Consider the following 25,064-nt stretch of genomic DNA (forward strand, 5'->3'; position numbering starts at 1 on the left):
GTGTCGGAATCTTGGGTATTTGTCCTCATTTCGTCTCTTTGTTTTTTAGCTTCAAGTTGTTTTGTTTTTGTTTTTGTTTTTTAACTTATGTGTTTAATTTTCTGGGAAAATGAAGATTTTTCTGCACTTGCTCTAAGATACCTGAAAACGTCTTAGAAGATGTGATTTTTCTGCAGTTAACCTTCCATGAACTCTTTGGAATACATGTTATCCTGCCGACAATATGTGAGCATTATTCTCTCCCCAAACTGCAGCCCTGCAGATATTGAGCTTTTCCATCTTAGCCAATCAGACCTGTGAATAATGTGATCCTCATTTTCATGTGAATTTCTTTAATTGCTAGCAGGATTAGGAAAACAAGATTATCTACTGAATAACTATTCTTCACCTATGTACAAATAATAATAACCAATTAGAAAATCAAGTAGAAGTTAAAACCCTCTTTATAATAGCAATACAAATTTGAAATACCTAGTAATAAGCTTTTTTGATGTGTATGTGTGATTTTTAAAATTTGGAGTATTTTAAATCCTAGGACTAAATTAAGCAAGAAATGAGCAAGACCTATATAGATAAAATATTACAGCTATATGATAGGACATAAAAGAAGACTTAAATGAAAATCTGTACTTTTTTCTTGGATAGAAAAACTCAGTTCTGTAAAAATGTCAGTTTGCTCTAAATTAAACTGTGAATTCACTGAGATTCCAGGCAAATTACCAAAATAACACTTTAAAAGGGGTTTTACAAAATAATCCTAAAGTTTATGTAGAAAAATAAACAGGCAGAAATAGTTAGTATTGGAGGGACTAATCCCAGCAGATATTGAAATATATTTTAATGATTCAGTAATAAAATAATATAGCATTGTCACAGAACTAGACAGAAAATCAATGAACACAGGATGGAATCAAGAAATAGGGTGAAATACATAGGGAGATTTAGTATATGATAAAAATAATATTTAAATGAAAAAAAGGAATAGTTCAATAAATGGTTTTGGGATAATTAGCTAGTCATAGGGAAAATATAAGAGAAAATAAGTTCAAAATGGAACAGAGATTTAAATGTAAAGTAAAAAAACCATAAAAGTTAGAGGAAGCAGTTGAATTTTAAAAATAATCTTGGAATTGGAATGAACTGTTTAATTATGATACAAAACTCAGAAGCCATAAAGAAAAATGACCAAGGGGGCTGTCCACCATCCCATATTTAAGTAGAGGAAGGTTGGCACAGATGTTAACTTAATGACAGTCTTCCTCAAGCAAAAAGAGGAGGATTGGCAACAGATATTAGCTCAGGGCCAATCTTCCTCACCAAAAAAAAAAAAAAAAGATCAAGCAGTCTGACTATATAAAAACTTCTGTGTGGCAAAAATGTTACAAACTACTTCTGAATACAAATGGTAAACTGAAAAAAAATGTGGAAAATATTGCAAAAGGCTATGTTCTTTAATATGCAAAGAGCACTTACGAATAAATAAGAAAAAATCCAAACAACCCAAACCAAAGTGCGCAGAGAACGTGCACAAGAATGTCACAAGAAACATTCACGGCCTATGAAAAATTGCACACCATCTTTGAATAAAAGTTACTCAGGTTTTTCTCAGGGAGAGAGGACTTTAAAACACCATGCGATTTTACTCTTGGGGTGATTTATGGAAATTAACATATTTAATGAGTTGGCTGAGGAAGCCTGTGTTCCCCTGTTCCTCTATAGAATAGTGATTTCTGGAGTGGGAGCCTTCCTGGGCCATAAAATGAAGGGATTGAGTCAGATAAACCTATGAAGGCCTTCAAGCTCTGAAGTAGTTTGAGTCTCCTATTTACTTGTTTCCTCCATTTGCATCATTTCCTCAATCTTTTTGGCATTCTGTAAGAAAATGGTGCCACGCCATCATCCTTGCTGATACATCTTTGTAAACATTTATTAAGTCAACTCTGATGTAGCACTTACTATGGCTACGTATTGTTCTGAACACTTTATAATATCAGCTTACTTAGCATTTACAATTGTTGTAAAGCATTCACCCTCTGTGGTAGAATGAAGGGCATAAGACCCGAGGGAAGTAGACATTAAGGGGCTGTTTACTGAAGGAGAAAATAATTTTACTTTTGTGAGCAGCACTCTTGAATTGTCGTTCTCACAGATACTTACTAGGCCGCCTGTGCAAGATCCTGAACTAAAACCCATGGCCAGAGCACTACCCTGCAGCCCAGGTGGGCTCAGTGAAGTCATCTATCTGTTGACTTTCAGAAGGAGGCCACAGTACTGAACCTTGCCAGTGAAGCCCTGGGGGATAAAGCATTATTCTACCTTAGCCCGCCACTGATCCCCCACCCTTGCAGGTAGGGCTTCAGGAACTCCTTGGTGTAACTGTGTGTCCTCCCCTCTCCCCGCCGTCAGTGGAGGAGGATCACGGAGAATTCAACAGCCCTGAAATTAGAATGAGCCAGCTGCTGTGTTGCTGGGTTACACCAAGAACAACAAAACAAGGACCCTTATTGGGCAGCACAGCCTGTTGAAGAGTCTAGAGCCCACAGGAATGTTGTTTCCTGACCTCCCTCCCCCGCAGAGAGCCTCTGAGAGCTGTGACCAGCTCTGCCTGTGTCTGACGCACACGATCCATCGGCTGCTGTGTGGACTGCGATGACATATAAGCTGATTAACATCAGAGCCTGGGGCTGGGAGAAGACGCCCCCTTTCCTGTGCTTTCACCCCGAAGCCTCCCTCCCCACTCATCTGGAAGGTGGGGGAGCTTCCGCCCCCCAGGCCTTTTCCAATTGACTTCTCAACACTCCCCACACTTCCCGGCAATTCCCCACAGCCCCTCCTCCACCCGAGTCGTCCTTTATGCTGAAGGCGACATGGGTGATTTTGCCCTTCAGTCATTCAACATATAGTCACTGATTGCATCCTAGGTGCCAGGCGCTGTTAGGATGCCGGCACACTAAAACAAAACCACGGTCCTGATATTAAGAAATCCACGGCCTGTTTTGGGAGCCAGACGGTTTCACAAGGGTGATAGTATCATGCCAGAATAAGCACAGGTGTTAGGGCAGAGGGCGAAGGGCATCTACCCTGGAGGAGGGGGTGCAGGGCTGAGCTCTTCAGGAGGCCACGGGTGGAATATCTCCAAGTGAACGGGGAGGGGCAGACATAGGGGAGAGCAGGTGCAAGACCCAGAAACAGACATGGGGCACACCAAGTTCCCAGAATGGCAACAGGCCTGGAACGGCCGCAGCTCCAGGCGGGCTGGGGAGGAAGAAGACAGGAAGCCTCGTCCTGCTCAGGTGGTGGGATTTATCCTGAGGCAATTGAAAGACATCGAAGAATTCTATTCACGGAAATACTGGATAGATTTGCAGTTTTGAAAGATCTCCACGGTGGGCGTGCGGGCAGTGGGCTGCAGGAGGCTAGAGGAGCAGTCAGAGACAGCTGCAGGAATCCTGATCTAGGCAAAGGCAGGGCCCTGGAGGGGAGACTACCAGGCAGGTTAAGCAGGCTTCGGTTACTAGCGTTGAGGGGTAGGAGATGGGGAGCCACTTAGGACGCCCCCAGGGTTTGTGGCTTGGGAAGTAGCAAGTTTATGGGAAGAGCGGCAGATTTGTGGGGGAAAGGCAGTTAGCTGGGCTTTGACAAGCTATGTTTGTGAAGCTCATTTGCTGTTCAAGTAGTGATGACCAGCGATCAGCTGGCTCTAGAGGGAGATGTGTCCAGATATAGAAGAGAAAGGGTAGCGTCTCCAGCCCTCTGAGCCTGTAATCACGTGCCATGCGCAGACGAGTCCATCAAATACTCCACTGCACAGTGTCTCGCTGGAGGCAATCTCCCATCCCGGATCCTGAGCAGGATTGCTTTCACTCTTCTTTGCTCAGCTCTCGACCCCAACCCTGACTCTGGTCTTTTCTTATGGTCCCTGGAAGTCAGGGTTTCCCTGGTAAGGGGACTGTCGCCTCTCCCGTGGGCTCCAGCTTTCCCACTTCTTCTGCTCTTCATGTCTCCCGTTGGCTCCAGAGGGAATCCAGCGCCAGCTCTGAGTCCAACCTCCATCCTGACTACTCGGCCTGCCTATGGCTGGCCAGTGCCCACTGCTTTGAGGTGGAGGTAGGACTTCAGATAGTCAAGACGGAAACCCTGGGTAGTGCTGACCTTGAAGGGTCAGATACAACATAATCAGCTCCTGAAAGAGGGTGAAGGAGGCTTGGGAGGAGGCACAGGTGGGGAAAATTCCCAGTGGGTTTGCGGTAATGCTTCTGGGTGGTGTCTGGGAGTCCTGACCATCTGGACATAGCTTGGTCTAGAAAGTCTAAAAATAGTCTTTCCCATCAAAATTGACTGTGTGTTTATATCTTGGCTTAGGCGAACAAGTTTCAATTTACCTGTTTCGATGCCCAGCACAATGTCCAACATATGGCAGACACTTGATAAATATTTGTTGACAAAAGTGAAAGTCATTAGATGCCATAGTCTCTTGTAATCATAATTAACAGAAGGCCAGGGATGGCAGCCTTTCAGCCTAGTGGGTCTGTGCAGTGGGCCTCTGCTGAAGTGCAGCTGGGGGAGTTCCTGGTGATCCCAAGAGGCTCCGAGGAAGTACGTTCTCACATTTCTAAGGCTCTTCTTTCAGACTGTAGTTGCATCATTTGTTCCAACAACAATTTTCCGTACCAACTGGGTAGGCAATTCAGTTAAATTCTGACGCTAAATACCTGGAGTTAGCACTGACCCCCACAAATTAAGGACTCAGTCCCACAAACCTGCCCCCCCCACTTCAGATGCCAGCTGCATGTCTTGGGTATCCCGAAGTTACCCTCACTTCTGCCCAACAGACTACATATTTGGAGGTTCCCATGACCACCCCCTGCCTCAGATTTGATAATTGGATAGAATGGACTCACAGAACTCAGGAAAGCACTAGACTTATGATTACAGTTTTCCTATAATGGATACAGCTCAGGACCAGCCGGATGGAAGAGATGCAGAGGGCAAGGCTTGAGGGAAGGGGCGGAGCTTCCATGCCCTCTCTGGGCATGCCACCCTCCCAGCACATCCATGTGTTCACCAACCCGAAGCTCTCCAAGCCTTGTGTTCAAGAGTTTTTATTCAGGCTTCATTACTTAGTCATAATCGATGAAAACTCCAGCCCCTATTCCCTCCCTAAAGGTTGGGGAGTGGGGCTGAAAGTTCCAACCCTCCAATCTTGTGGTTGGTTCCCCAGGTGACCAGTCCCCATCCTGAAGCTTTCCAGGACCCCTTCCCTATCAGCAACTCAGGTATAGTCTAGTGGGGCTCTTTATGAATAATGAAAGACAGACCTCTCTCTCAGGAAACTTGGTGGGTTTTAGGAGCTCCGTGCCAAGAACCAAGGACAAAGACCAAATACATATTTCTTATTATACCACAGTAGTGGAAATGTATTTTGGCAGACCCAAGAGTGGTTGGTCCTTCTAATTTCAGTTCATATTAGAGGGGTTAGCACTGGCCTTCCAGATTCTTAGAGTAAGAACCTGTTCTTTAGGAGGATGGCACATGCCCCTCCCAAGCCTCCACTGCTGACTCCAGTGTAGTTTGGGGACATTTTGAAACCTACATGTTCTTTGTCTATAAAGATAGAAAGAAGGGCCTCTGGAGTATGGGTGCCAGTTGGATGGTTGTGTTGTCAAGGCCTGACAGGAGCAAGGTGGGCAGAACCAGAGGCCTTGGGTTAGACTGTGGGTGAGACCCTGTCTCCACCCCGAATTCACTCTATCATCTTTGGCAAATCGTTTACTTAACGAGACCCGTTTCTAAACGTGGGAGAAGTATGAGGACACACTTTTCTCATCTCTCCAGTTTAAGGTCCGGCGTTGTAAGCTGTGAGGTAGTTAGCCCATCTTGGTTTACTGTTATACTGAGGGTGGATATTTTGGATTGTGTTGCAAGTTTGTTCTTGCCTTAATCCTGGCAAAACCTAGTCTACTCTTCTTTGTCCCACAATGAGACTGATGAGAGGGGAGCTAAGGAGGCCTTTAATGTGTACGTAACCTTCTCTCACTTGCGGGTCTCTGAAGCTTCCTTGACTGCCAGATGCGCCTCCACCCCAGGCAGAGATTAGCAGGCCACAACCTGTCTTATCTGTCCAACACTGGGGCAGAGATGAGCCCCACCTTTCCATAAAGACTTCCAGGAAGAAATAAAAAAGAGGATCACATGCCAAAATGAACATAGAAAAGCTCTTTTCTGGAGTGTTTCTAATGTAAAATTCATCACCACCAAAAACTTGGTTTTTGTTAATACCTGTGAGAGGCCAGGGCTTGTCTGTTAGAACAATCCAGAGAGTAGACCCATAGAGCATAATTTTTCCCAGTATGTCTTTGGCAAGAAAGACTACGGAAGTACAGATTCCAGCTGACACGGCTCAAGAGCTTCTTTTCTCTGGCGTGGAGTCTGGACAGCTGTCTTTAGTACGGTGGCCTCCAGTTAGGCCCTTTTCCAGCTAGGACCTGGACAGTCCTCTTGTATGATTTGGGGTACATAAAGAATTTAAATGCCCAGGTAGAATTTTCCCAGTAACTTTACAAACCAGTTAAAACTATTTCTGAGGAATTTGGAGGGGGTGGAGGAAAGGGAGGGAGATGGGGAGACGGAGAAAGTCGCCTCACCCCCTCCCAGTTTCTGTTTTCTATCCTCCCTTTTTTCATTTCCTACAGCCATCCTTCTAGTCCAGCATTGTATTCTCTCTCGCCGACAGCATTAGAGGAGCATCCAGCGTCTTCTCGCACTCCTCCACTCTAGCCCATTTTGTGCACTGCTTTCCTAGAATGTGGAGCTGGCCTTGTCACTGTTCTTCGGTGGCCATGGGGTGTGTTCCTGCCCATCCCCCACAGTTCCTGCCAGACCCTCTCTTTCAGCTCCTGGCCTTCCGACCTTCTCTCCATTCAGACACCAAATCATTCACTGATAAATCCTTTACACCCAAGGCAGCGTTGTGTGCGGAATCGACTTTTACTCGTATCTGGGGTACTCCCCACTGCGGGTCTTTGTCAGGCTGTTGCCTCACAAATTCTCATCTGTGTTCTCTCTGCCCTTCATGGCCTCACTTCAGGTGACCTCCTCCAGGGTACCTTTCTGGGTTCCATGGATCAAAGTGCATCACTTTGTACCCCTCTACTCCTGAAGCACTTTATTGGTGCCGTTATTATCCAGATATCACAGATGTTACCATGCTGTGGATTAGAGTGACCATTGGATGTTTTGGCCTTTGCTCTCAAGTATATTCCAGAAGGCAGGGACTAGTGTTTTCTCTGGCACCTACAAGATAGCTGCTCAATAAATATTTGTTGAATAAATGAATACATTTCTGGAGCATAGAAACTGTGTCTTTTTTATCTTTGGATCCACCACAGTATCTTCACATTAAAAGTAGATCAATAAATGTCTTTTTAGGTTATTCATTTAAATAGAGTTCATATCATAAAACCTTTGCAGGAGCAGCCTTTTAAAGGTGAAAGTCCAAATAGGCCGTCCTGTATCGTAGCCATTGTAGCTAACCATGTTCATTTCCAAACTTTCAAATCATGTCAATATTTTCTCTGATTTGTGAAAGACAGTATTTGGAAAGTCTTACAAGGGCATATGAGCATGTGCTTGTGCACACACATACAATTTTTTAAAAATATTGAGTCATTATTATGGGGAAAAAAATTTGAAATCAACACTAACTCTGAAAGCCAGAATGTATACTGCCATACTCATAATGATTTTTCCTACTGTTCTGGAATTTTTCCCTCTGTGGGACTGGGGACAATATTTTATATGCGCATATCTTGCCTCCATGGATGCTGGAGACCAGGTTTTAAACTCTAAAAAGTCTCACCCATACCAGGTTTTCAATACTTTCTGAGCAATTGAGTTGTTATTCTACAGGAAAATAAAGGAGCTTTTCCCATGTGAGCCTTTTGTTTGATCTGTTGGGGTTATTTATATTTTACAAATGAGCATTCATTTCTATCTGGGTTTGGCTTCTTTTCCAGGGAGGTTCCCTTGAAGGATGCTAAGGAATATGCTGAGTCCATAGGTGCCATCGTGGTTGAAACAAGTGCAAAGAATGCTATTAATATTGAAGAGCTCTTTCAAGGAATCAGTAAGTACCTGAGGTTGTTGGCTTACATTTTATGCTCTGACCGTAAAGGATGAAATCGTAGAACTCTGAAATAGAGCTTTTCCTCTGTGTGAACTTTGTTTGATGCTGTGGATGTAAAACCTACAAGCATACACTTGTTAATTCTGACCTATATTGTGCCTCCCAATTCTAACTTTCCATAATTCTGTGCTTTGACCTGCTGATTCTATGTTTTGTGAATCGAAATGAAGTAACCGTGTTGCAAAATAAAATTTATTTTAATTAAAAAATTATCTCTTCGATAGCATTTTATGTTAGTGTGTCGAGGAGAGGAGAAATAAAGTAGACAGTGATCAGGTATAGAAAACCGAAGTCACCCATCAAACTGAATGACTCTAGGCAAACAAAGTAAGAGAAACTTAGTAATTTCTTTTATTGGTGATCATCAACAAAAAACAGTCTTTCCATCTGCCATGACCTGAAGTTGGGAATTGGGTGGAGAGTCGATGTTTAAAGATTTTCTTCAGTCTGATCAGCTAATTGATGGAAGGAGACGGCTCCCTTCGTCTCCAGTTCTGCACCATGTTATGCTTCCCTTTCTTTATGCTGGGTCCCCATGAATAACCTTCATCTAAGATCTGTTTCCCAGCTGATGGCCAGACTTTACCTTTGCAGCTTCTCTGGTAATGACGTTCTCTTCTGGGGCCCCTCAGAGGCCACCTGCTCTTGGGAAACTGTGTCCTGAGATGCTCTCAGAGTGTAATTGGGCACTTTGCAAGAAGTGTAAGTGTTTAGTGAGGTGCTGGGGCACAAAGTCCTGGGGTACCCACCTTAGGAAAAGTTGAACCCCTGAACAGTTGGCAGTTGTTCTCAAATATTTTGGCTCCAGACAATTCCAAAAAGGAAACTGATAGTTTGATCTCTCTTCTGCCTGAGGTCATTGTTGGCGGTGCTCTCGAAGTCAGAGGGGGCCGCTTCCCAGAACAGATTGATTTCCTTTTAACTGGGTTTGGTTCATTACTGTAGACTCTGAGAACCCACAGCAGGGAATATTTTGTTTGTTTCTCTTGGCTTGACAGGGAATTCACTGGGGATGGGGAACTCTGGCACGGTACAGAAATGCACCAAAGAATGCAGCTCAGCCCTCCACAGCCCCCGGCCCTGTTCACGGGTGTCCACACCACCTTCCCTGCCTTCCTCCTCCAGAAGCATTCGTTTTCCTGCTATTTCGCACTCTCTACAGAATGGTGTTCTCCAAGCTCATTGACCTGAGTGGGTGAACGCTAGAGAGACAGGGTTGTAACTTAAAATTGGAAACCCCATCTCCCCAGACTCCTGCTCCTTCCTGGAAATGGGCCGTGGTGCAGTGCTCTGCCGTGAGGAAACTGCTCGGCTGCCCTCTGTGGCTGCAGAACTTTGGGTGACGTCTAAGAGAGTTGGGCTTGAACTCATTCCATTGCCCTCTTATTTCCTGACCAAACTCATTCTTTTCCGGGGATGTTGAGCTTTTCTGGTATGTTAGGCTAGTTGTACAGCTATTGAATGTTTCGCTTTATTAGTGGTTTTAACTCCTGAAGCCAGAGAGCTCCTGATGACAGTGACATCCACGCCCCTCCTCTGAGCAGTTCCTCATGTTTCTCCAGCCCTCTCCGCAGCGCTGGCCCTGGGGGGAAGACGGTGCAGTGGGCAGAGCTCAGCGAAGGAAGCGCAGCGCTCCATTTACTTGAAGTTCAGCTTGAGGTCTCTGCCTGAGCTAGGAGACCTCCTGAGGCTTACGCAAGTCATTATTAAAATAAAAAATGAAATAAGGACCTCAAAGAAGAAAACAAACCTAAGCAGCAAGTATCAATATCTTAATTTAAAAGGTGTTTCTCTGTGTGATCCAGCCAGTATAAGTCCCTTCATGCATCTGCAATATTTCTGGCTCAGAGTGATGGGGACTTTGAATAAGGAATTCCTGAGATCCTGGTAAAGAAAAAACAAGTGTATTGCTTAAAGCACCAGGTAATTATGGCTTAAAATAATTAATTCCTATGGAAGCTGTAGAATACTTGTATCACCTCATCTTCCACGTCAAATAAACAATTGTTTGTTTCTGTTTCCTTACATTTTGGTTAAATTGCCTTAGCAAAGAGCCTGTTGATACGCAGGCCAGGCCGCGGCAAGGTCTCTCTCCACATGTGTACTGTAAGCGCTGGTGCCTAACAGCCTCTTTTTCCTTCAGGCGAATTTCTTGGGACCGGGGCGTGGCAGGCTGAATACAGGTTCATCTCAAAGGCAGCATTGGGTACCCATAACGTAGTGCAGCCGACGTTTCGTTTATTTTCCTTTTCCCCAATCTTACTTGTATTCCACGTGCTCCTCCCTGAGCTCAAAATAGAATGAGACATTGCTGACACCTGTGCTCCCCAAAGCAATGTTCCAGTGACAAACGTACCTGGGAGAAAAGATGCAATGAAAAATCAACAAGAGTAGTGAGAATAAAAACCCTTTCAAAAGGGGTGCTTAAACACAATTAATTCACATTGACTTAGAGGGAGAGACACATGTTGCTCTTTTACATTCCCTGAGTGTTTGTAAACCAGAAATGAGACAACTGTGCTTTCTGAACAGGAGTTAATGTATTTTCTAACTGGAAATTGTTTGACAAAATATCACCTGTTTTCGAAGACGGAAGCTACCTTGTAGAGGATTTAGGGGCTTCCCTGTTTGGAGTTGTCTGTGCACAGTCTGTCCTCCCAGAAGGTGCTGTCCTCTGCCTGGCGGCCCCCCAGGTCCCTTTTCTAAATCCCATGTTTGGAGCTTCTTTACTCTGCTGCGTGTGGCTAATTCTCTTCCATGCAGTTCCACCCAGGCTTGTCCATTGTACTTTCTTGGGTTCTTATACCTTTAATTTGAACATTAAAGGTTTGCTCTTTGCGTTAAAATATAGGAAGAAAAGTTCTTGGCCAAGAAAATTATTGTACATTTGAGTTTTTAAATTGGTGTAGGAAAACACAAAGAATATTCTGCTGCTGTTTATTTATTACAGTATGAAAATCAAAACCCAAAATCTTCATGGTCTTCCTTATGCAACTACCCTCTCAGCCTGTCTCTGTCATCGTAACTTGAAAGGCAGGGGATGGAGCTCCGAGGCCGGCGTCTGCTCCTCGGCAGGCTTGGTCTTCATTCCTTCCTCCCTGAGTTTGCTCACTCCGCACCGATGTGTGATGCTCATCCCTGCAAACCTTGATTCCTTCAAGGCACAGTTCAGATCTCCTCCCTTCATGAAGTCTTCATCTGCCCTGACTCTCACAATGGTTCCTGCCTTTAATTTGAGGTTTCTTAACAGTCCACGCCATCATTTTGACATTGGAACACATTCCCTCTTTAAATGATTCTCCAAGTGTTTCAGATATTCATCTCTTACTCTTGTGGCGAGACTGCACAATCTCTGGAGCAGATCTTATTCTGTCATATTCTGTCATACTAGCTGAGACTAATAAATAGGATAGTGCCAAATTCAGGTTTTTGAATTTGGATCTTCAGCCTCATCTCTTGATGTTCCAGGAGACAATGTGTCAGTGGGTTCACAGATCACGTGAAATGTAGTCACTTTTCTACAGGGACTTAAGGTTGGATAATACTAGCTAATTAGAGAGGCCTGGTTTCTCTTCACTCGTTTATTCGACAGATGTATCCTACACTCTTTTGTGAGTCAGGCGCCATGCTAGACACCGGGGACATCATGGCGATCAAAACAAATTGACACTTGAGTGGATGGGCTGTGGGCAGAGTCAAACAGGTGTATAATTACACGTTGTAATGCTGTACATTACAAGGACTGTGGGGACAGTAACAGGTGGGGACTCTAGATTGGGTAGAGGAGGTGTCCCCAAGAAATTGATTTTAAGCTGGACTTGAAAAATGAGAAGAGGCCAGTTGGGCAGAGAGCTCAAGAAGAGCTATCAGGCTGTAAACACCAGAGCTGAGTTCCTGAGGTGGGAGGTGATGTGGTGCCTTTAAGGGAGAGGAAGGAAGCCAGTGGACTGCAAGGTGGGGAGATCAGGGACAGCGCTGAGAGACGGGCTTAGAGACTGAGCCAGGTCCTTGCATGGCCTTGTAATGGAAAGGAGGGGGGTGATATGCTGAATGCAGCTGGAAGCCCCTCAAGTGGTTTAAGCAGGGGTGTGGCATATCCAGTTTACGTTGACAAAAAGATCAATGTATCAGGAGGAGGAAAGATTGGAAATGGCTCACTCAGTTAGGATGCTGTTGTAGTCCAGTAGTCCTCCCTTATCTGTGGTTTCACTTTCTGCTGTTTTAGTTACCCTCGGTCAACTGCAATCCGAAAATATTAAATGGAAAATTCCAGAGATAATTCATAAGTTTTAAATCACGTGCCATTCTGAGTAGTGTGATGAAATCTTGCCCTGTCCCTCACTGTCCTACCCAGGATGTAACTCATCTCTTAGCACAGCATATCCACGCTGGACGCGCCACCCCGGCCCCTCCCTGTTAGTTGCTTAGTAGTCATCTCGGTTATCAGATCAACTGTGCAGTATCACAGTGCTTGTGTTCAAGCACCCCTTATTTTACTCAATAGTGGCCCCAAAGTGCAAGAGTAGTGAAGCTGGCAATTCAGATATGCCAAAGAGAAGCTATCAAGTGCTTCCTTTGGGTGAAAAAGTGCAAGTTCTTGATTTAATAAGGAAAAGAAAAAAATCGTATGCTGAGATTGCTAAGATCTACGGTAACTTTTATTACAGTATATTGTTATAATTGTTCTATTTTATTATCAGTTATTATTGTTAATCTCTTACTGTGACTAACTTATAAATTGAACTTTATAGTTTATCATATAGGAAAAAACATAGTGTATATAAGGTTGGGCACTGTCCGTTGTTTCAGGCATCCACGGGGGTCTTGGACTGGATCTCCCATGGATATCCGGGGACTACTGTAATCTGGAGGAAATGTCACTTGGAGTAGGGTGGAAACAAGTGGACGTGAACTTCAGAAATTGTCTGGAAGTAGAACGCAGTGGCACTGGGTAAGGAGCTGGAAATGAGGCTGAGGAGAGCAGAACCGAGAGGCACGCCCAGGGGTCCCTTTCCTGGAATGAGGAAGATTTGCACAGGAACAAGTTCTCTGGGGCTGGATTTGTCTTGAGCCTAGCAGACTGGATTCTGGAGTGTGAGGAACACAAGTTTTGGTTTGTGGATTTTAATTATTCAACTCAAATATCTTTCTTTTTCTTAACTCTCCCTGAGGGCAAAAAGAGGTGGGGCTGCAGGCCCACTAGAGATGTGTCTGGTTGGGACGGACCTCCGGCCAGACAGCTGTTGCTTCTTCTTCAGTTGATTTGAATACTGACTGTAGAGAAGAGAACATGAGGCTTCCCCCTGAAAGTCACATCTGGAGACACTGAAGACATTATTAAACTAGGTTGTTTGTTAGTTGTTGTTAGAACAAGGTGAGAAGTATTTGTTTTTCTAAAGTGAATATAATTAGAGTTACAAGAATGTTGGTTTGGAAAAATTAGAATAGGGTGTTAATATGAAAGACGGGAAGTTAAGACTTGTGAGCAGTAATCATGTCTTGTTCTGTCATCATTTGTTGCACAGAGTGTTAGCTATTTTAAGTCCACTGGATTTTTGAAATTCCCTGGGTAGTTAGTTACTTTTGGTTGGAGCCGGTTAAAGAAATTTGAAAACAAAATGAAACATCTGCAAATTTTATAATAGTACAGCAAGCTGCCAGATGAAGGTAAGTTTAGCTATTATGGGACAAGGAAAGGACAGAAACAAGCCTGTCCACTTTCCTTCCACCAAAAAAGTTAATTTCGCAAATGCAATAATAGGAGACATCTGTGAAGTAATGTGGTTTCGGAATATGGGCTAATTTGGATGTCAGAAGCCCTAAACATGCATATCTTTTATCCCAAGGATTCTAGAGAAGAAATCGATCAGGTGTGCAAAATGTAGTAATATGTTTAACATATAACAAGTTCTCCTGTGCTGTTGTTGCAATTGCTTAACTATGTCTTAACTCATTAGTTTATCCTTGAAATTTATCCTTGAAATAGGCACTGTGATCCTCCCTATTTTACATATGAGGAAACCGAGGCATGGAGAGGATTGTGACTCGCTTTAGGTCACATGGCTAGTAAGTGAGAGGGCCAGGGTTAGGGGGTAGGCAGTGGGGCTCCAGAGCCCTTGCTCTCAAATTCTAGTCCGTGTCACTTCTCAGTGCGTACGGCGGTTTATGGTAACATTATTCATGATGGTGAAAAACAGGAAATGACTTAACTGTCCAAAAGTTGGGAAATAATTTTTAAAAAATCATGGTACATCAGTATAAACTAGTGATTAAAATGATGATATAAATATGTATTTACTGACATAAAGAGATAAATTGTTGAGTGTGAAACAAATGTTATAGTGTAGTTTGTGTAATTTGATTTCATAAAATATAAACCATGTAATTTATAATAGTAAATAATATAGTCTTCTGGGTAAAGATCGGAAGGATACATACACATTAAAATGTTAACAGTGGTTGTGTCAGGGTGGTGAGATTCCAGGGAACAAAAAAAAAAAGACTTTATTATGAAAAATTTTAAACATGTACACCAGTAAAATGAGTAACATAGTGAAAAGACATGTACTCCAGACCAAGCTGGTTGCCTCTCTACCCCAACTCCCCCCCGCCCATCCCCTGCCTCTATTATTTTGAAGGGAATCTCAGACATCATTTTATCTGTAAATATTTTCAGTATTTAACCTTTTTTTACATAACAACAATTACATTATCACATTAATAATCGTAATGCTATTATCATATTAATATCATCAAATATTCAGTGTCCAAATTTCCAAATAGCTCATAATTGTCATAAATGGTTTTTTTGTTTCATTTTACAGTTTGTTTGAATCAGAATGCAAATAAATTCCACACACGGTAGTTAGTTGATATGTCTTTTAAGCCTTTCTGAAGCAGTAGATTCCCTTTCCATCTTTCTCTCTTTTTTTCCCTCATGCAATTCCTTTATTCAAGAAATTAGATACGTTGTCTTACAGAGTTGAACACAGTATGGATTTTGCTGACTTCCTTTTATTGCTGAGTGGTATTCCATTGCATGAGTAAAAATTTATTAATCCATTCACCTAACATTTGGGTCATTTTCAGTTTTGGGCAGTTACAAGTGAGGTTGCTGTGAGCATTCATGTACAAGTCTTTGTGTGGGTAAATACCTAGGAATGGAATGGTTGGCTTACCTGATAGGTAATGTTTAACTTTTTAAGAGACTGCCAAACTGTTTTCCAAAGCGGTTTTAGCATTTTCCCTTCCCACTACCCATGTAGGAGCCCTCCAGTTGCTCCACATCCTCGCCAACACTCGTCATGGTCAGTTAATGAAATTTCGATCATTCTAATGGGTGTGTGGTGGTATCTCCTTGTGGTTTGAATGTCCATCTTCCACATGACTAGTAACATTGAGTGCCTTTTCCTGTGCTTATTTGCAATCCTAGTGTCTTCTTTGGTGAAGTGTCTGTTCAAATTCTGCCCATTTTGTCTTGAGTTGTTTGTCTTCTTATGGAGTTCTAAAGATTATTTATATATTTTGGATACATATTCTTCATCATATATTTGTTTTTCAAATATTTTCTCCCAGGCCGTGGCTTGTCTTTTCATTTTCTTGACAATGTCTTTGGAAGAGCAGAAGTTCTAATTTTGATGAAGTCTAGTTTATTAGATTTTTTTCCTTTGTGGCTTGTGTTTTTTGTGTCTTATAATTTTCAAATGTTAAAATAAAAAATTAAAGGGCTATATCCATACCATGGAATATTATCCAGTGATAAAAAAATGAGCTAGCAGGCCGTGAAAAGACATGGAAGAACCTTAAAGGCATATTGCTAAGTAAAAGAAGCCAGTCTGAAAAGGCTACATACTGTATGATTGCAACTATATCACATTCTGCAAAAGGCAAAACTGCGGAGACAGTAAAAAGATCAGTGGTTGCCAGGCGCTCAGGGCAGGAAGGAGGGATGAATAGATGAAGCACAGGGAATTTTTAGGGCAGTGAAACTATTCTGTACGATACTGTAATGGTGAATATATGTTACTGTTCATTATCAAAACTCATAGCATGTACCACATTAAGAATGAACCCTAATGTGAACTATGGACTTTAGTTAATAATGGTCAATAATGGCTCATCAATTGTAATAAATGTTCCACACTCACACAAGTTGTTAAAATAGGGGAAATTGAGGATGAAGGGGAGAAGTATATGGGAATTCTCTGTAATTTATGCTCAATTTTTTCTGTAAACCTAAAACTGCCCCCCCAAATAAGTCTATTAATTAAAAATAAATAAATAAAAAGAAAAAATGCTTTTGAATCGTAAAGAAGCATAATGATTTTAGGGTAGCTTAAGCCCCTCTATGTTGAAGACATCTGGCATCTTGGACTAATAGACAATGGTGACCTTCCCCTTATTTCTGTTGCTGTTGGAGCATCACCATTCCTTCAGCTCCCTAGACTTTGAACTTCAGTTTTCTTTATCCCTCTCTTCACAGACACACACACACACACACACATACACACACACACACACCCCTGCTTCCAATCAGTTGTCACGTCCTGCCAGGTGTCTTCCTGTAGTTCTCTGTCCATCTTTGTTTGCTACTTCTCTCCACTGCACCCAAGTTAAGGCTCTCGTTTTCCCTGACTTGGACTTTCTGCAAGCCACCTGACTAAATTTACTTCCTGTCTCCTAAGCCATTTGGGTCCAATGTAGAATGTTAGCTTATTCCTCAAGTCTCGACTCTTTAATATCCAAGATCATCTAGTAATTCCAATATTGTCTTCTCTTTGGCAGCAAAAGTTCAGAGAACGGCTTCAAATGTCATGTGTGTCTCCCCTGGTCCCATTCTGTATTCTTAGGGCAAAGTTCCATGATTGTGAGCCACTGCAGTATTCCATAGAGACACCTTTCTAAATGGAGAGGCTTGAAGGTCATTATTAAGAGTAAATAGTGCCAAGTCCTAGTAAACTTGATCGGTTTACTAATCTGGATGATTCAGAAAATCAAGATCAAGAAATGGAAGTTACCCAGCAACTACCAGCACCTCTAACACCCAACAAAAGATGGCGGAGCAAAGTAAATACTGGAACTGGAATAAAAGGAGAGAAGAATATAAACAGCAAAATTGTCAGTGAGGACTCTGAGCTCACGCAGGAAATGGCCAGTCCACGACACAAAGAAAGACGACAGCTGCAGCTAAGCATGCTGTTTATTTTTGTTGTGTGTAAAAGCATTACAACCTCCGTCCAGAGCCATGATAAAATTTATAGGCTTGGAATTTGTTTTTTCACAGAATTCCTGAGGAATCATTTGTAAAACATGCTTTTTCTCTAGGCTGTCAACTTTTAGGAAAACTGAACTTCAAAAAAGAGTCTTAACTTTTCCCAAGCAGAATCTTACACAATCCAAAGCTTATTAAAATAAACACCCTGGCCCAGGATTTATACTCCAGGATGACTTGTGGAGATTGCCTCCTCAGAGGGCATTTTGTAAGAGCACAAACATGCAGATGATACTCAGAGCCTTTCAGATGTTTGTGTATATATATATATTTGTCCTATTCTATGCCTATGTAATTAATACTGATTCAACAGTGTTCTACGGTGATCACCTTCGCACAAAACGCTATGGCCATTGTCCAGAACTATTCTTTTGTCTAAGTACATTTAACCTTTTGGTAAGTCCCAAATAACTCAGGTCCTTGTTGTATTTTCACAGCACTGCTGGCTTCCTTCTCTTCTTAAGGTGCTTGCCTCACTGTTATGACCTGGCTTTCCTCTCTCTCTGCCTTAAAGTGTAAGCACTTCCTATCTTCTCACTGTTTGAAGTTGGAATGTGTGGGATGCCTCCCAGGTTGAGTGTTTTGTGAAGAGCAGGATGGGTCCTGATCTTAGTAGCTGAACCCTGAGCATCCACCGTGGTGAGCCACTAGGCAGAGGTTTCTCCCCGTGCAAACTCCGCTTGAGCTGTGCCCAGAACCCTGAGACTACTGGGGACTTCGTGCCTTGTCATGAGTTTCTTGCATGTTAGTGATAGCCGTATATCTATATTGTGTAGTAGTTATCAAGTTACTTTCTCATATTCTTTTTATAGGTGAAGAAAGAAAATCTTGGAGATATTAAATAACTTATCCAAGTTTGCTTAACTGGGACACTGACTCTCAGATCCCAAACTTTTTCTACCAGATGAGAAAAACAAAGTCTGAGGGAACTGCAATAATTCTGTCTTTAAATAAGTGAGGTTTTGAACATTCTGAAGAGAAACAGAACCTGCTGCCTCTAAGAAGCCAAGCTCAACAACTGATTAAAAATCGTTGCTAACAGTTTAAAACAAATAAGAAGGAGTCTCCCTGAGGTGTGACTTGGGTCTCACTTAATCTTGCACCCCAGATATTGTCTCCTTTTTGTCTACTGGGGAGAGGGGTGAGGAGCAGAAAAGAGGGAGGAAGAGGGGAGAGCAAGGCAGGGTGCTGGGGCTGCCCTAGCATTGCTATTTTGCTTTCTATATGCTCTTTGTCGCTAGATTTTCACTCTACTTTTGTGACTTCAATGAATATCTTGTATATAAGCTTTTTCTATATTTGGGGTACTTTTTATGGGGAAAAGACTTGTGAAAACTTATGACACGAGGCGTGTAGCATAAGTCATGTATAGGAGGGCTGAAAGCGTGCTGCTGTCTTGCTAACTTTAGAGTTAACAGCATCAGAATAGCATGAAGTTGATGTTAGTGTAGGATATTGATTTTGACATTGTCAGAAATACTGATCAGTAAACAAGACTGTCTTAGTTAACCAGGGCAGCAGCTTGCACCAATCAGAATTATAATTTTGTCCAAAAATATTTCAGATGGAAAAGCAAAATCTCCTATTGTAGCACCTCACGTGCTCAGGAGGCACCTGAAATATTATTATTTTAAATAATTTAAATAATGATATAACTTGACACTATCATGCCTCCAAAATACATCCCTTTCTCTCGAGGAGTAAGTGATTGGCATCATCTGATCTGAATAAATCAGAGAACTGGTGGTCATTGGAACTTTCTCCTCTATCACTTAAGATTCACAAAGTAGAAGAGGCTTTTTGTTTACTTCCTTTTAATTACAACTAATAAAAAAACACAGCATGTCCAGAAGAGGAAAACACATACTTATGTTTGCATCCGCTTCTGGATTAGACTGAATTGTTTTGAGAATGGCCAGAAAAAGCTTTGGATAGCTTTATGGGCTATGCAAAATGGTAGCAGCAACAGCTGCAGCATTGTTACAACCTTGCCATCTGTTCCATAATCAGATGAAGAGCTCTACCATTGATTTTGAATTTTGGATAATTGCCAATGACCTTGGTCTTTATGCTTGAGCTTTGATGAATGGCCATACCACCCAATCTACACGATCATTAATACCTTTGAAATTAACTATTTCTGCCCTTTGTGAAAATGAACCTCTACCAAGGTGTTTTGACTCTCTTTATGATCCTTAGGTCACATCCACTTGCATTGAAGGATTTTGTCTGTGGAACTAATTTCCCTTCCATTTCTAATTACTGGTTACTTAGTAAACTGATATTGTACTAATTCACTGATTTAAAAAAATCCTTCTTTTAGAGCTGGTGTTTCATGCCTTTTTCATGGGGGCTAGAAAAGTGGCAGAGAGAGCTAATGTGGCAGAGTGGGAGGAACACGGGCTTTGGGATCCATCGGAAAATCAAGATGCAGGTTATCATCAAAGAACCACCTGTGATGTGACCTTCAGCATAGAGCCCAGGTCCTCTGAATGAAATGATAATAATAATGGCCATTACACCAACTTCACAGGATTAAGGGAAGATGGTACCTGTGAAAATCTTTGAAAACTGTGAGGTTCTAAACAAATATTGGTTATTTCCAGATTCCATTACCTTTTTTAAAGACAGCTTTATTGAGATAAAACTCACATACTATGCATTTCACCAATTTAAAGTGTACAATTCAGTAGTTTTTAGTATATTCACAGATATGTGCAACCATCAGCAAGGTCAGTTTTAGAATATCTTTATCATCTTATAAAGGAACCACATACCCTTTAGCTACCACATCCCTTTCCCCCTCCATTGCCTTTTTAATTTTTACTTTGTGTATTTACAGAGACTGTAGGATAATTTTTTAAATTAAATTATACAAGTAAGATTACTTGTGGATGACATTGAAATACTGTTTCCTGTGAAGAATGCCTCCCAGGGCTTTCCAGATAGTGCTCTAAATGCATTGGCAGCATGAAGGGTGGGGAGCTAAGTGTTAATAAATGATATTACTAAGAAGATTGCAATTCCCAATCCAGTTCTATTTTAAGAAGCAGAAAAGACGAGCACTCACGATGACTGTTGAAGCCCCGCCCGGGGCTGTAGGTAGCTCATTCCAGTGGGCCAGATCCGTGAAAAGGCTGGGGAGGAACTAGGGGCTGACGTGTGTGCTGAGGAGGTGGATGGGGACTTTTCCCGTACTCAGGAGCCAGGGGTCCCAAGTCCAGGGAAATTCATATTATCAGGAAGCTGCTTTTGCTTTCCTGTAACTTTCTAAACGTGATTTGACTTCATGCAGCAGAGTGAGGAAAGAAGGAAGGGAGAGAGGAAGAGAGGAGAGAGCAAAGGAGGGGAGGAGGGAAAAGGAGCGACTTCTGTAGCTCCTCTGCTTTCCGTGTAACCAGAACATTAGCCGAGGTGTTGAAGCAGGGTACAATCTGTATGTGGTGTCGACTGGGAAAAAGGAACTCAACCTTGGCCTCCTTTTTGTTCCAGGTCGCCAGATCCCACCTTTGGACCCCCATGAAAATGGAAACAATGGAGGAATCAAAGTTCTGAATTCATCCATGCCAGGCACCCGGCCGTGCTGCTGACCCGTGGGCCAGGGTCCACCCCGCTGTGCACTGCTGAAGGACCTCCCCTTCTCAGTGGCTTGGCACCTCATTTAGAGAGAGTGAGCACGCTGGCTTGGCATCCTAGAAGACCTGCAGGGAATGGGGCAGAAAATGTCCCTGGAAAAGGATTTTAGAAAACTCTGGAAAAATCCACCATACCGCCACAAAGTGGCCTTAGTGCATGAAATGCACACGGGAGGGAACAGATGTTAGGTAATAAGTATAGTTGAGTTTTTTGTTAAAAGTCTTAAAATACTCTTAAATTTGTACAGAAGTCTTACTGGTTCATTGTGTGTATGAGATTCTAAAGTGGAGTCCACTCAGATTTCCTGTGTCCCTCGCCAGACTTCAGGAACTTCTTCAGTGCCTTTGCTTTGCTACCTAACCAGCCTGCACAGAAAGGCTCATTTAATTTAATTTAATTTACCTTTCAGTGGAGTGTAATTGGACTATCACTCAAGCTGTAGACTTGAGCTATTATAAAAGTGGAGAAAGATGTGTTAGAAACTGTTGCCTACGTCTCTGACTTTTACTTGATGAACATTTTTTTAAAATTTGGGTCATATATAAACAAACACATCAAATCTGACTAAAATATTGCATGTAATTTTGGGATTGGGAGGCCTAGTTTGGAAGAGTCATTTCAATAGTTACTGTGTAAGCAGTGGCAGATGTAGGATATAAACATTATTCCAGACACCACCTGGTATGCATCATCTCCACAGTAACAAATTCCTACTTTCTTAGAGAAGCTTAATGCACAGAGTATTATTTTACTAAGAGAATATGTCATAGTGTCATATCTAGGGGGAAAAATTAACTAGAGGATGTTTGAATCTAAATTGTAGGGCAAACTTCTAATAATACCAATTAATAATAGGTTACAGGAAAGCCAGCCAGAGCAAGTACCGGAACCTTAAGATTCTAGATTCTAGATTAAGAGTCCTAAAACTATAAAATAGGAGACAGCATTTTAGAAGATGCCAAGCTTGGGGAGGTGAGTTTTAGGGTTAACCAGAGGTCCAACCCTGGAGTGCAAATTGGCTGAGAATAGGCTTCAAGAAAACCTTCCTTTTCAGATTCTCTGTCTGCTCAATTAATGAAAGATATGTGAATCCAATGGAAGTAAAGAGAAAGAAGGTATGAAAAGGGGGAAAAGCTATTTCCATGGAAAATTCAAATCCTATTACCATTCCAACTTTTCGTAAAAACCTGGGATCAACAAGCAGTTGGTTTCCTATTAGGGCTCATATGGGAGGTGATTCTTAAAGGATGTTTGGATCGGTGCCTCTTGTTGGGGCTAGGAAACTGCAAAAGAACAGCCTCAGAAATGGTTCCTCATGCAGCGTGGTAGCAGGCCCAACGTACCTTCTTTGCCAGGAACATTCAAGGCCAGGCAAACATTAATTGAACACCTACAGTGTAAAAGTCAGGAAAGAGATGGCGAGCTGAGTAAAGACCTTGAACTCTGAGTAACTCAGTGTGAGCTGGTGCCTAGAGTCCTCTCCGGCTGTGCCCACCATGCTCATGGCAAGTAGAGACACTGAGTCCGCCATCAACAAAAAGCAAGAGTCCTTGAGAGACCAGGGCCAAGCTTACACTTCTTTATGTGGACTGCAATCAAGAAAACAAGTGGAAATCACAGATTTAGGCTTTTTTAACTCAAGAATCTGCTGTCGATTTGATGTTCTTACTGCTTAACCCAGCGTGCAAGAGTAGTTGACAATCTTAGGCTGTGAAGGCTGGAAATGTGTATTTTTGGTTCAAGAGTGCCTCTTAGCTCTCCCAGACAGTACCTCAAAAACTGTTAGCAAGTGGCATTTGGATGTCTTGGCAAGGCCTTGGCCAGGTTTTTAGGGTTTTCTCCACGTTGTCAATGTTACTGGCTAAACATGATTCTGCGTGCAGGTCTAGTGATTACCATGCCTCTTCCCAAGGTTAAAAAATTTGCGTGGCAAATTGAAATGACCTCTTTCCGGTGACATGCAGGCTTATTTGGAACCTTTCCTCATCCCACTGTCCCTGAGAACCTGGGTTTATCTCTAGACAGCCACTAGGTTGCCTAGCTAAGGTAGTACGCTTCCCAGTGGCGTTTGCAGTTCTGGGCTGGCTCTCTAGTGGTTGCATCTTGCATAAAATAGCTGGTCTTAACCACACGTAGCGAGCTACCCATGAATGAGCTCGTGGTTTTATTTCTGAAGCACATAAGGGTGTCAACCACTCTTACCTTTCTGTACGGCCTTAACTGTTCAAGCCAGATGACAATATATATATGTAATCACTACTTGGAGCAACTGGTGAAAAGAGTAGATGGCCCTTGAGCACACGAGTGTTTGCATAAACACAGAGTCTTCTCTGAAGATAGACGCGCCAGCCTTGTCCGAAGCAAGGCTCTCTGGTCTTCCTTTATTTTGCCTTGAGGTTCCTTTCTGGCTGTTCTAATAATTGAACTGTAACCACGTAATATTATGTAAAGGCCTGGAAATTACTATTGTTCCAAATTGTCAAGTAGTTTCATGTGATGTAGCATCCTTCACATAATTTTCCAAAATTTGCTCCTTTTCCTCTGTTTTCTTTCCTTTCATGTGTGGTATGTGTGTGAATATGTGTAAATATGATTTCATATTTGTTACACCAACGTGTACTCCATTTCACTGGCTGCGTTTGGCTCACAACTGTGTGTTATTGAATGTAGGCAGGGGCTCTCATAGGGATAATTTCCCAATGGAAAGCCCTAAGAGGGCAGAGGAGTCACACAAACATTTTATGTAGTTACATAATTGACTTGCCATTTTATAAGTTGAAAATGGTACATTAGGGGGCTGAATACGACGTTACCTTTCAGACTATAGAAAGTTGAAGACCTAAAACCAACCTTTAGCCAACAAAAGGGCTGTGCCCCAATGAGAACTGAATTTATTTTCTGAGGGAATATTTCCTCCTCTAAGATAAGGAAGATGGCATGTGGTGGCTGACATTGAGCTCCTTTTGGGGGACTCCACTTCTCATTGCTCAGCAACGCTCATAGCAAGTAGAATAATGAGTTGGCTTATAAATGAAAGAGCCCTAAGCTGTACTCAGACCTGTTAGGTATCTAGTGTACTCTTTTAACCATCATTGTTGAAACCAGACCCAGTGATCCAATGTCAGTGCTCTGTTGTGTAAACTCCTTTTTCTCGTGTTTTTATAAAGGGCTTCTGTCTGGGCTGGACCCAGTTCTCGCATATAGAAGACGCTGCTGCAATTAGGACCTTTCCACCTTATATTCCATAGTAAAGCATTGCTCTCAACAGCGCCCAATTGTATCTGTTATTTTTGGTTTAACACACACTGATTCATTCTAATAAATCTTTTAAGCTTTACCAAGTTTGTCTTTTTCTTATTGTATGTTCTGTTGAATAATTTTTTTAAAATCGCAGTGACCTCAGAATAAGAATAGCGATTCCACACAGAAACTTGTGCACCTGTACATATGAAGACCAGTATAAGCATATCCACTGGCACTGTTTGTAACAGCAGAACACTGACTTCCCCTAAGGAAATCAATCAATAAAATGTGGCACAGCCATGTGATGAAAACCATAGGGTAATTAAAATGAATGCAAGATCTGTCAGGCATCAGCATGTATCTCAGAACAGAATGTGGAATGCAGGGCCACCATACTGCACATCCCCAAGGAGCCACTCTCACAGTGGTCTGTGGGAATGAAGCCCTCAGGAGCTGTGCAGTGCACAGCCTGAACAACAGAGCTGTGGCCCTGGCTGAGTGAGTAAAGCAAGCTGAAGAAGTACAAACGTGTATAAACTTTCACAAAACAATAAGATGTGTTGTTTATGAATGTGTGTGTGTGTGTTAACATAAAAGAAGAATTAGATGGAAAAACATCAACTTCGTGAGAGTTCTTATCTCTGAGAGGGAGGGAAGTAGACAACCTCAGGGAGGAGAACACAGAGCATTTACCGCTCAGTCATTTTTATGTATTTCCTGATATAAAAA

At 42.3% G+C, this 25,064-nt stretch overlaps 1 protein-coding gene across 1 annotated transcript in view; it reads left to right on the forward strand.

The window, feature by feature from the left end:
* The window catches only part of RAB31 (RAB31, member RAS oncogene family), a 123,835-nt gene extending 99,406 nt beyond the window's left edge, over window positions 1–24,429 (forward strand). The window contains exons 6-7 of the mRNA XM_058556720.1: window positions 8,016–8,125; window positions 20,949–24,429. Coding sequence (XP_058412703.1) covers window positions 8,016–8,125; window positions 20,949–21,046 — 208 coding nt within the window. The 3' untranslated portion in view covers window positions 21,047–24,429. The remainder of the gene's footprint in view (window positions 1–8,015; window positions 8,126–20,948) is intronic.
* The last annotated feature ends 635 nt before the right edge of the window (window positions 24,430–25,064 follow it).

Source organism: Diceros bicornis, chromosome 16, assembly GCF_020826845.1.
Source record: "Diceros bicornis minor isolate mBicDic1 chromosome 16, mDicBic1.mat.cur, whole genome shotgun sequence".
NCBI lineage: Eukaryota > Metazoa > Chordata > Mammalia > Perissodactyla > Rhinocerotidae > Diceros > Diceros bicornis.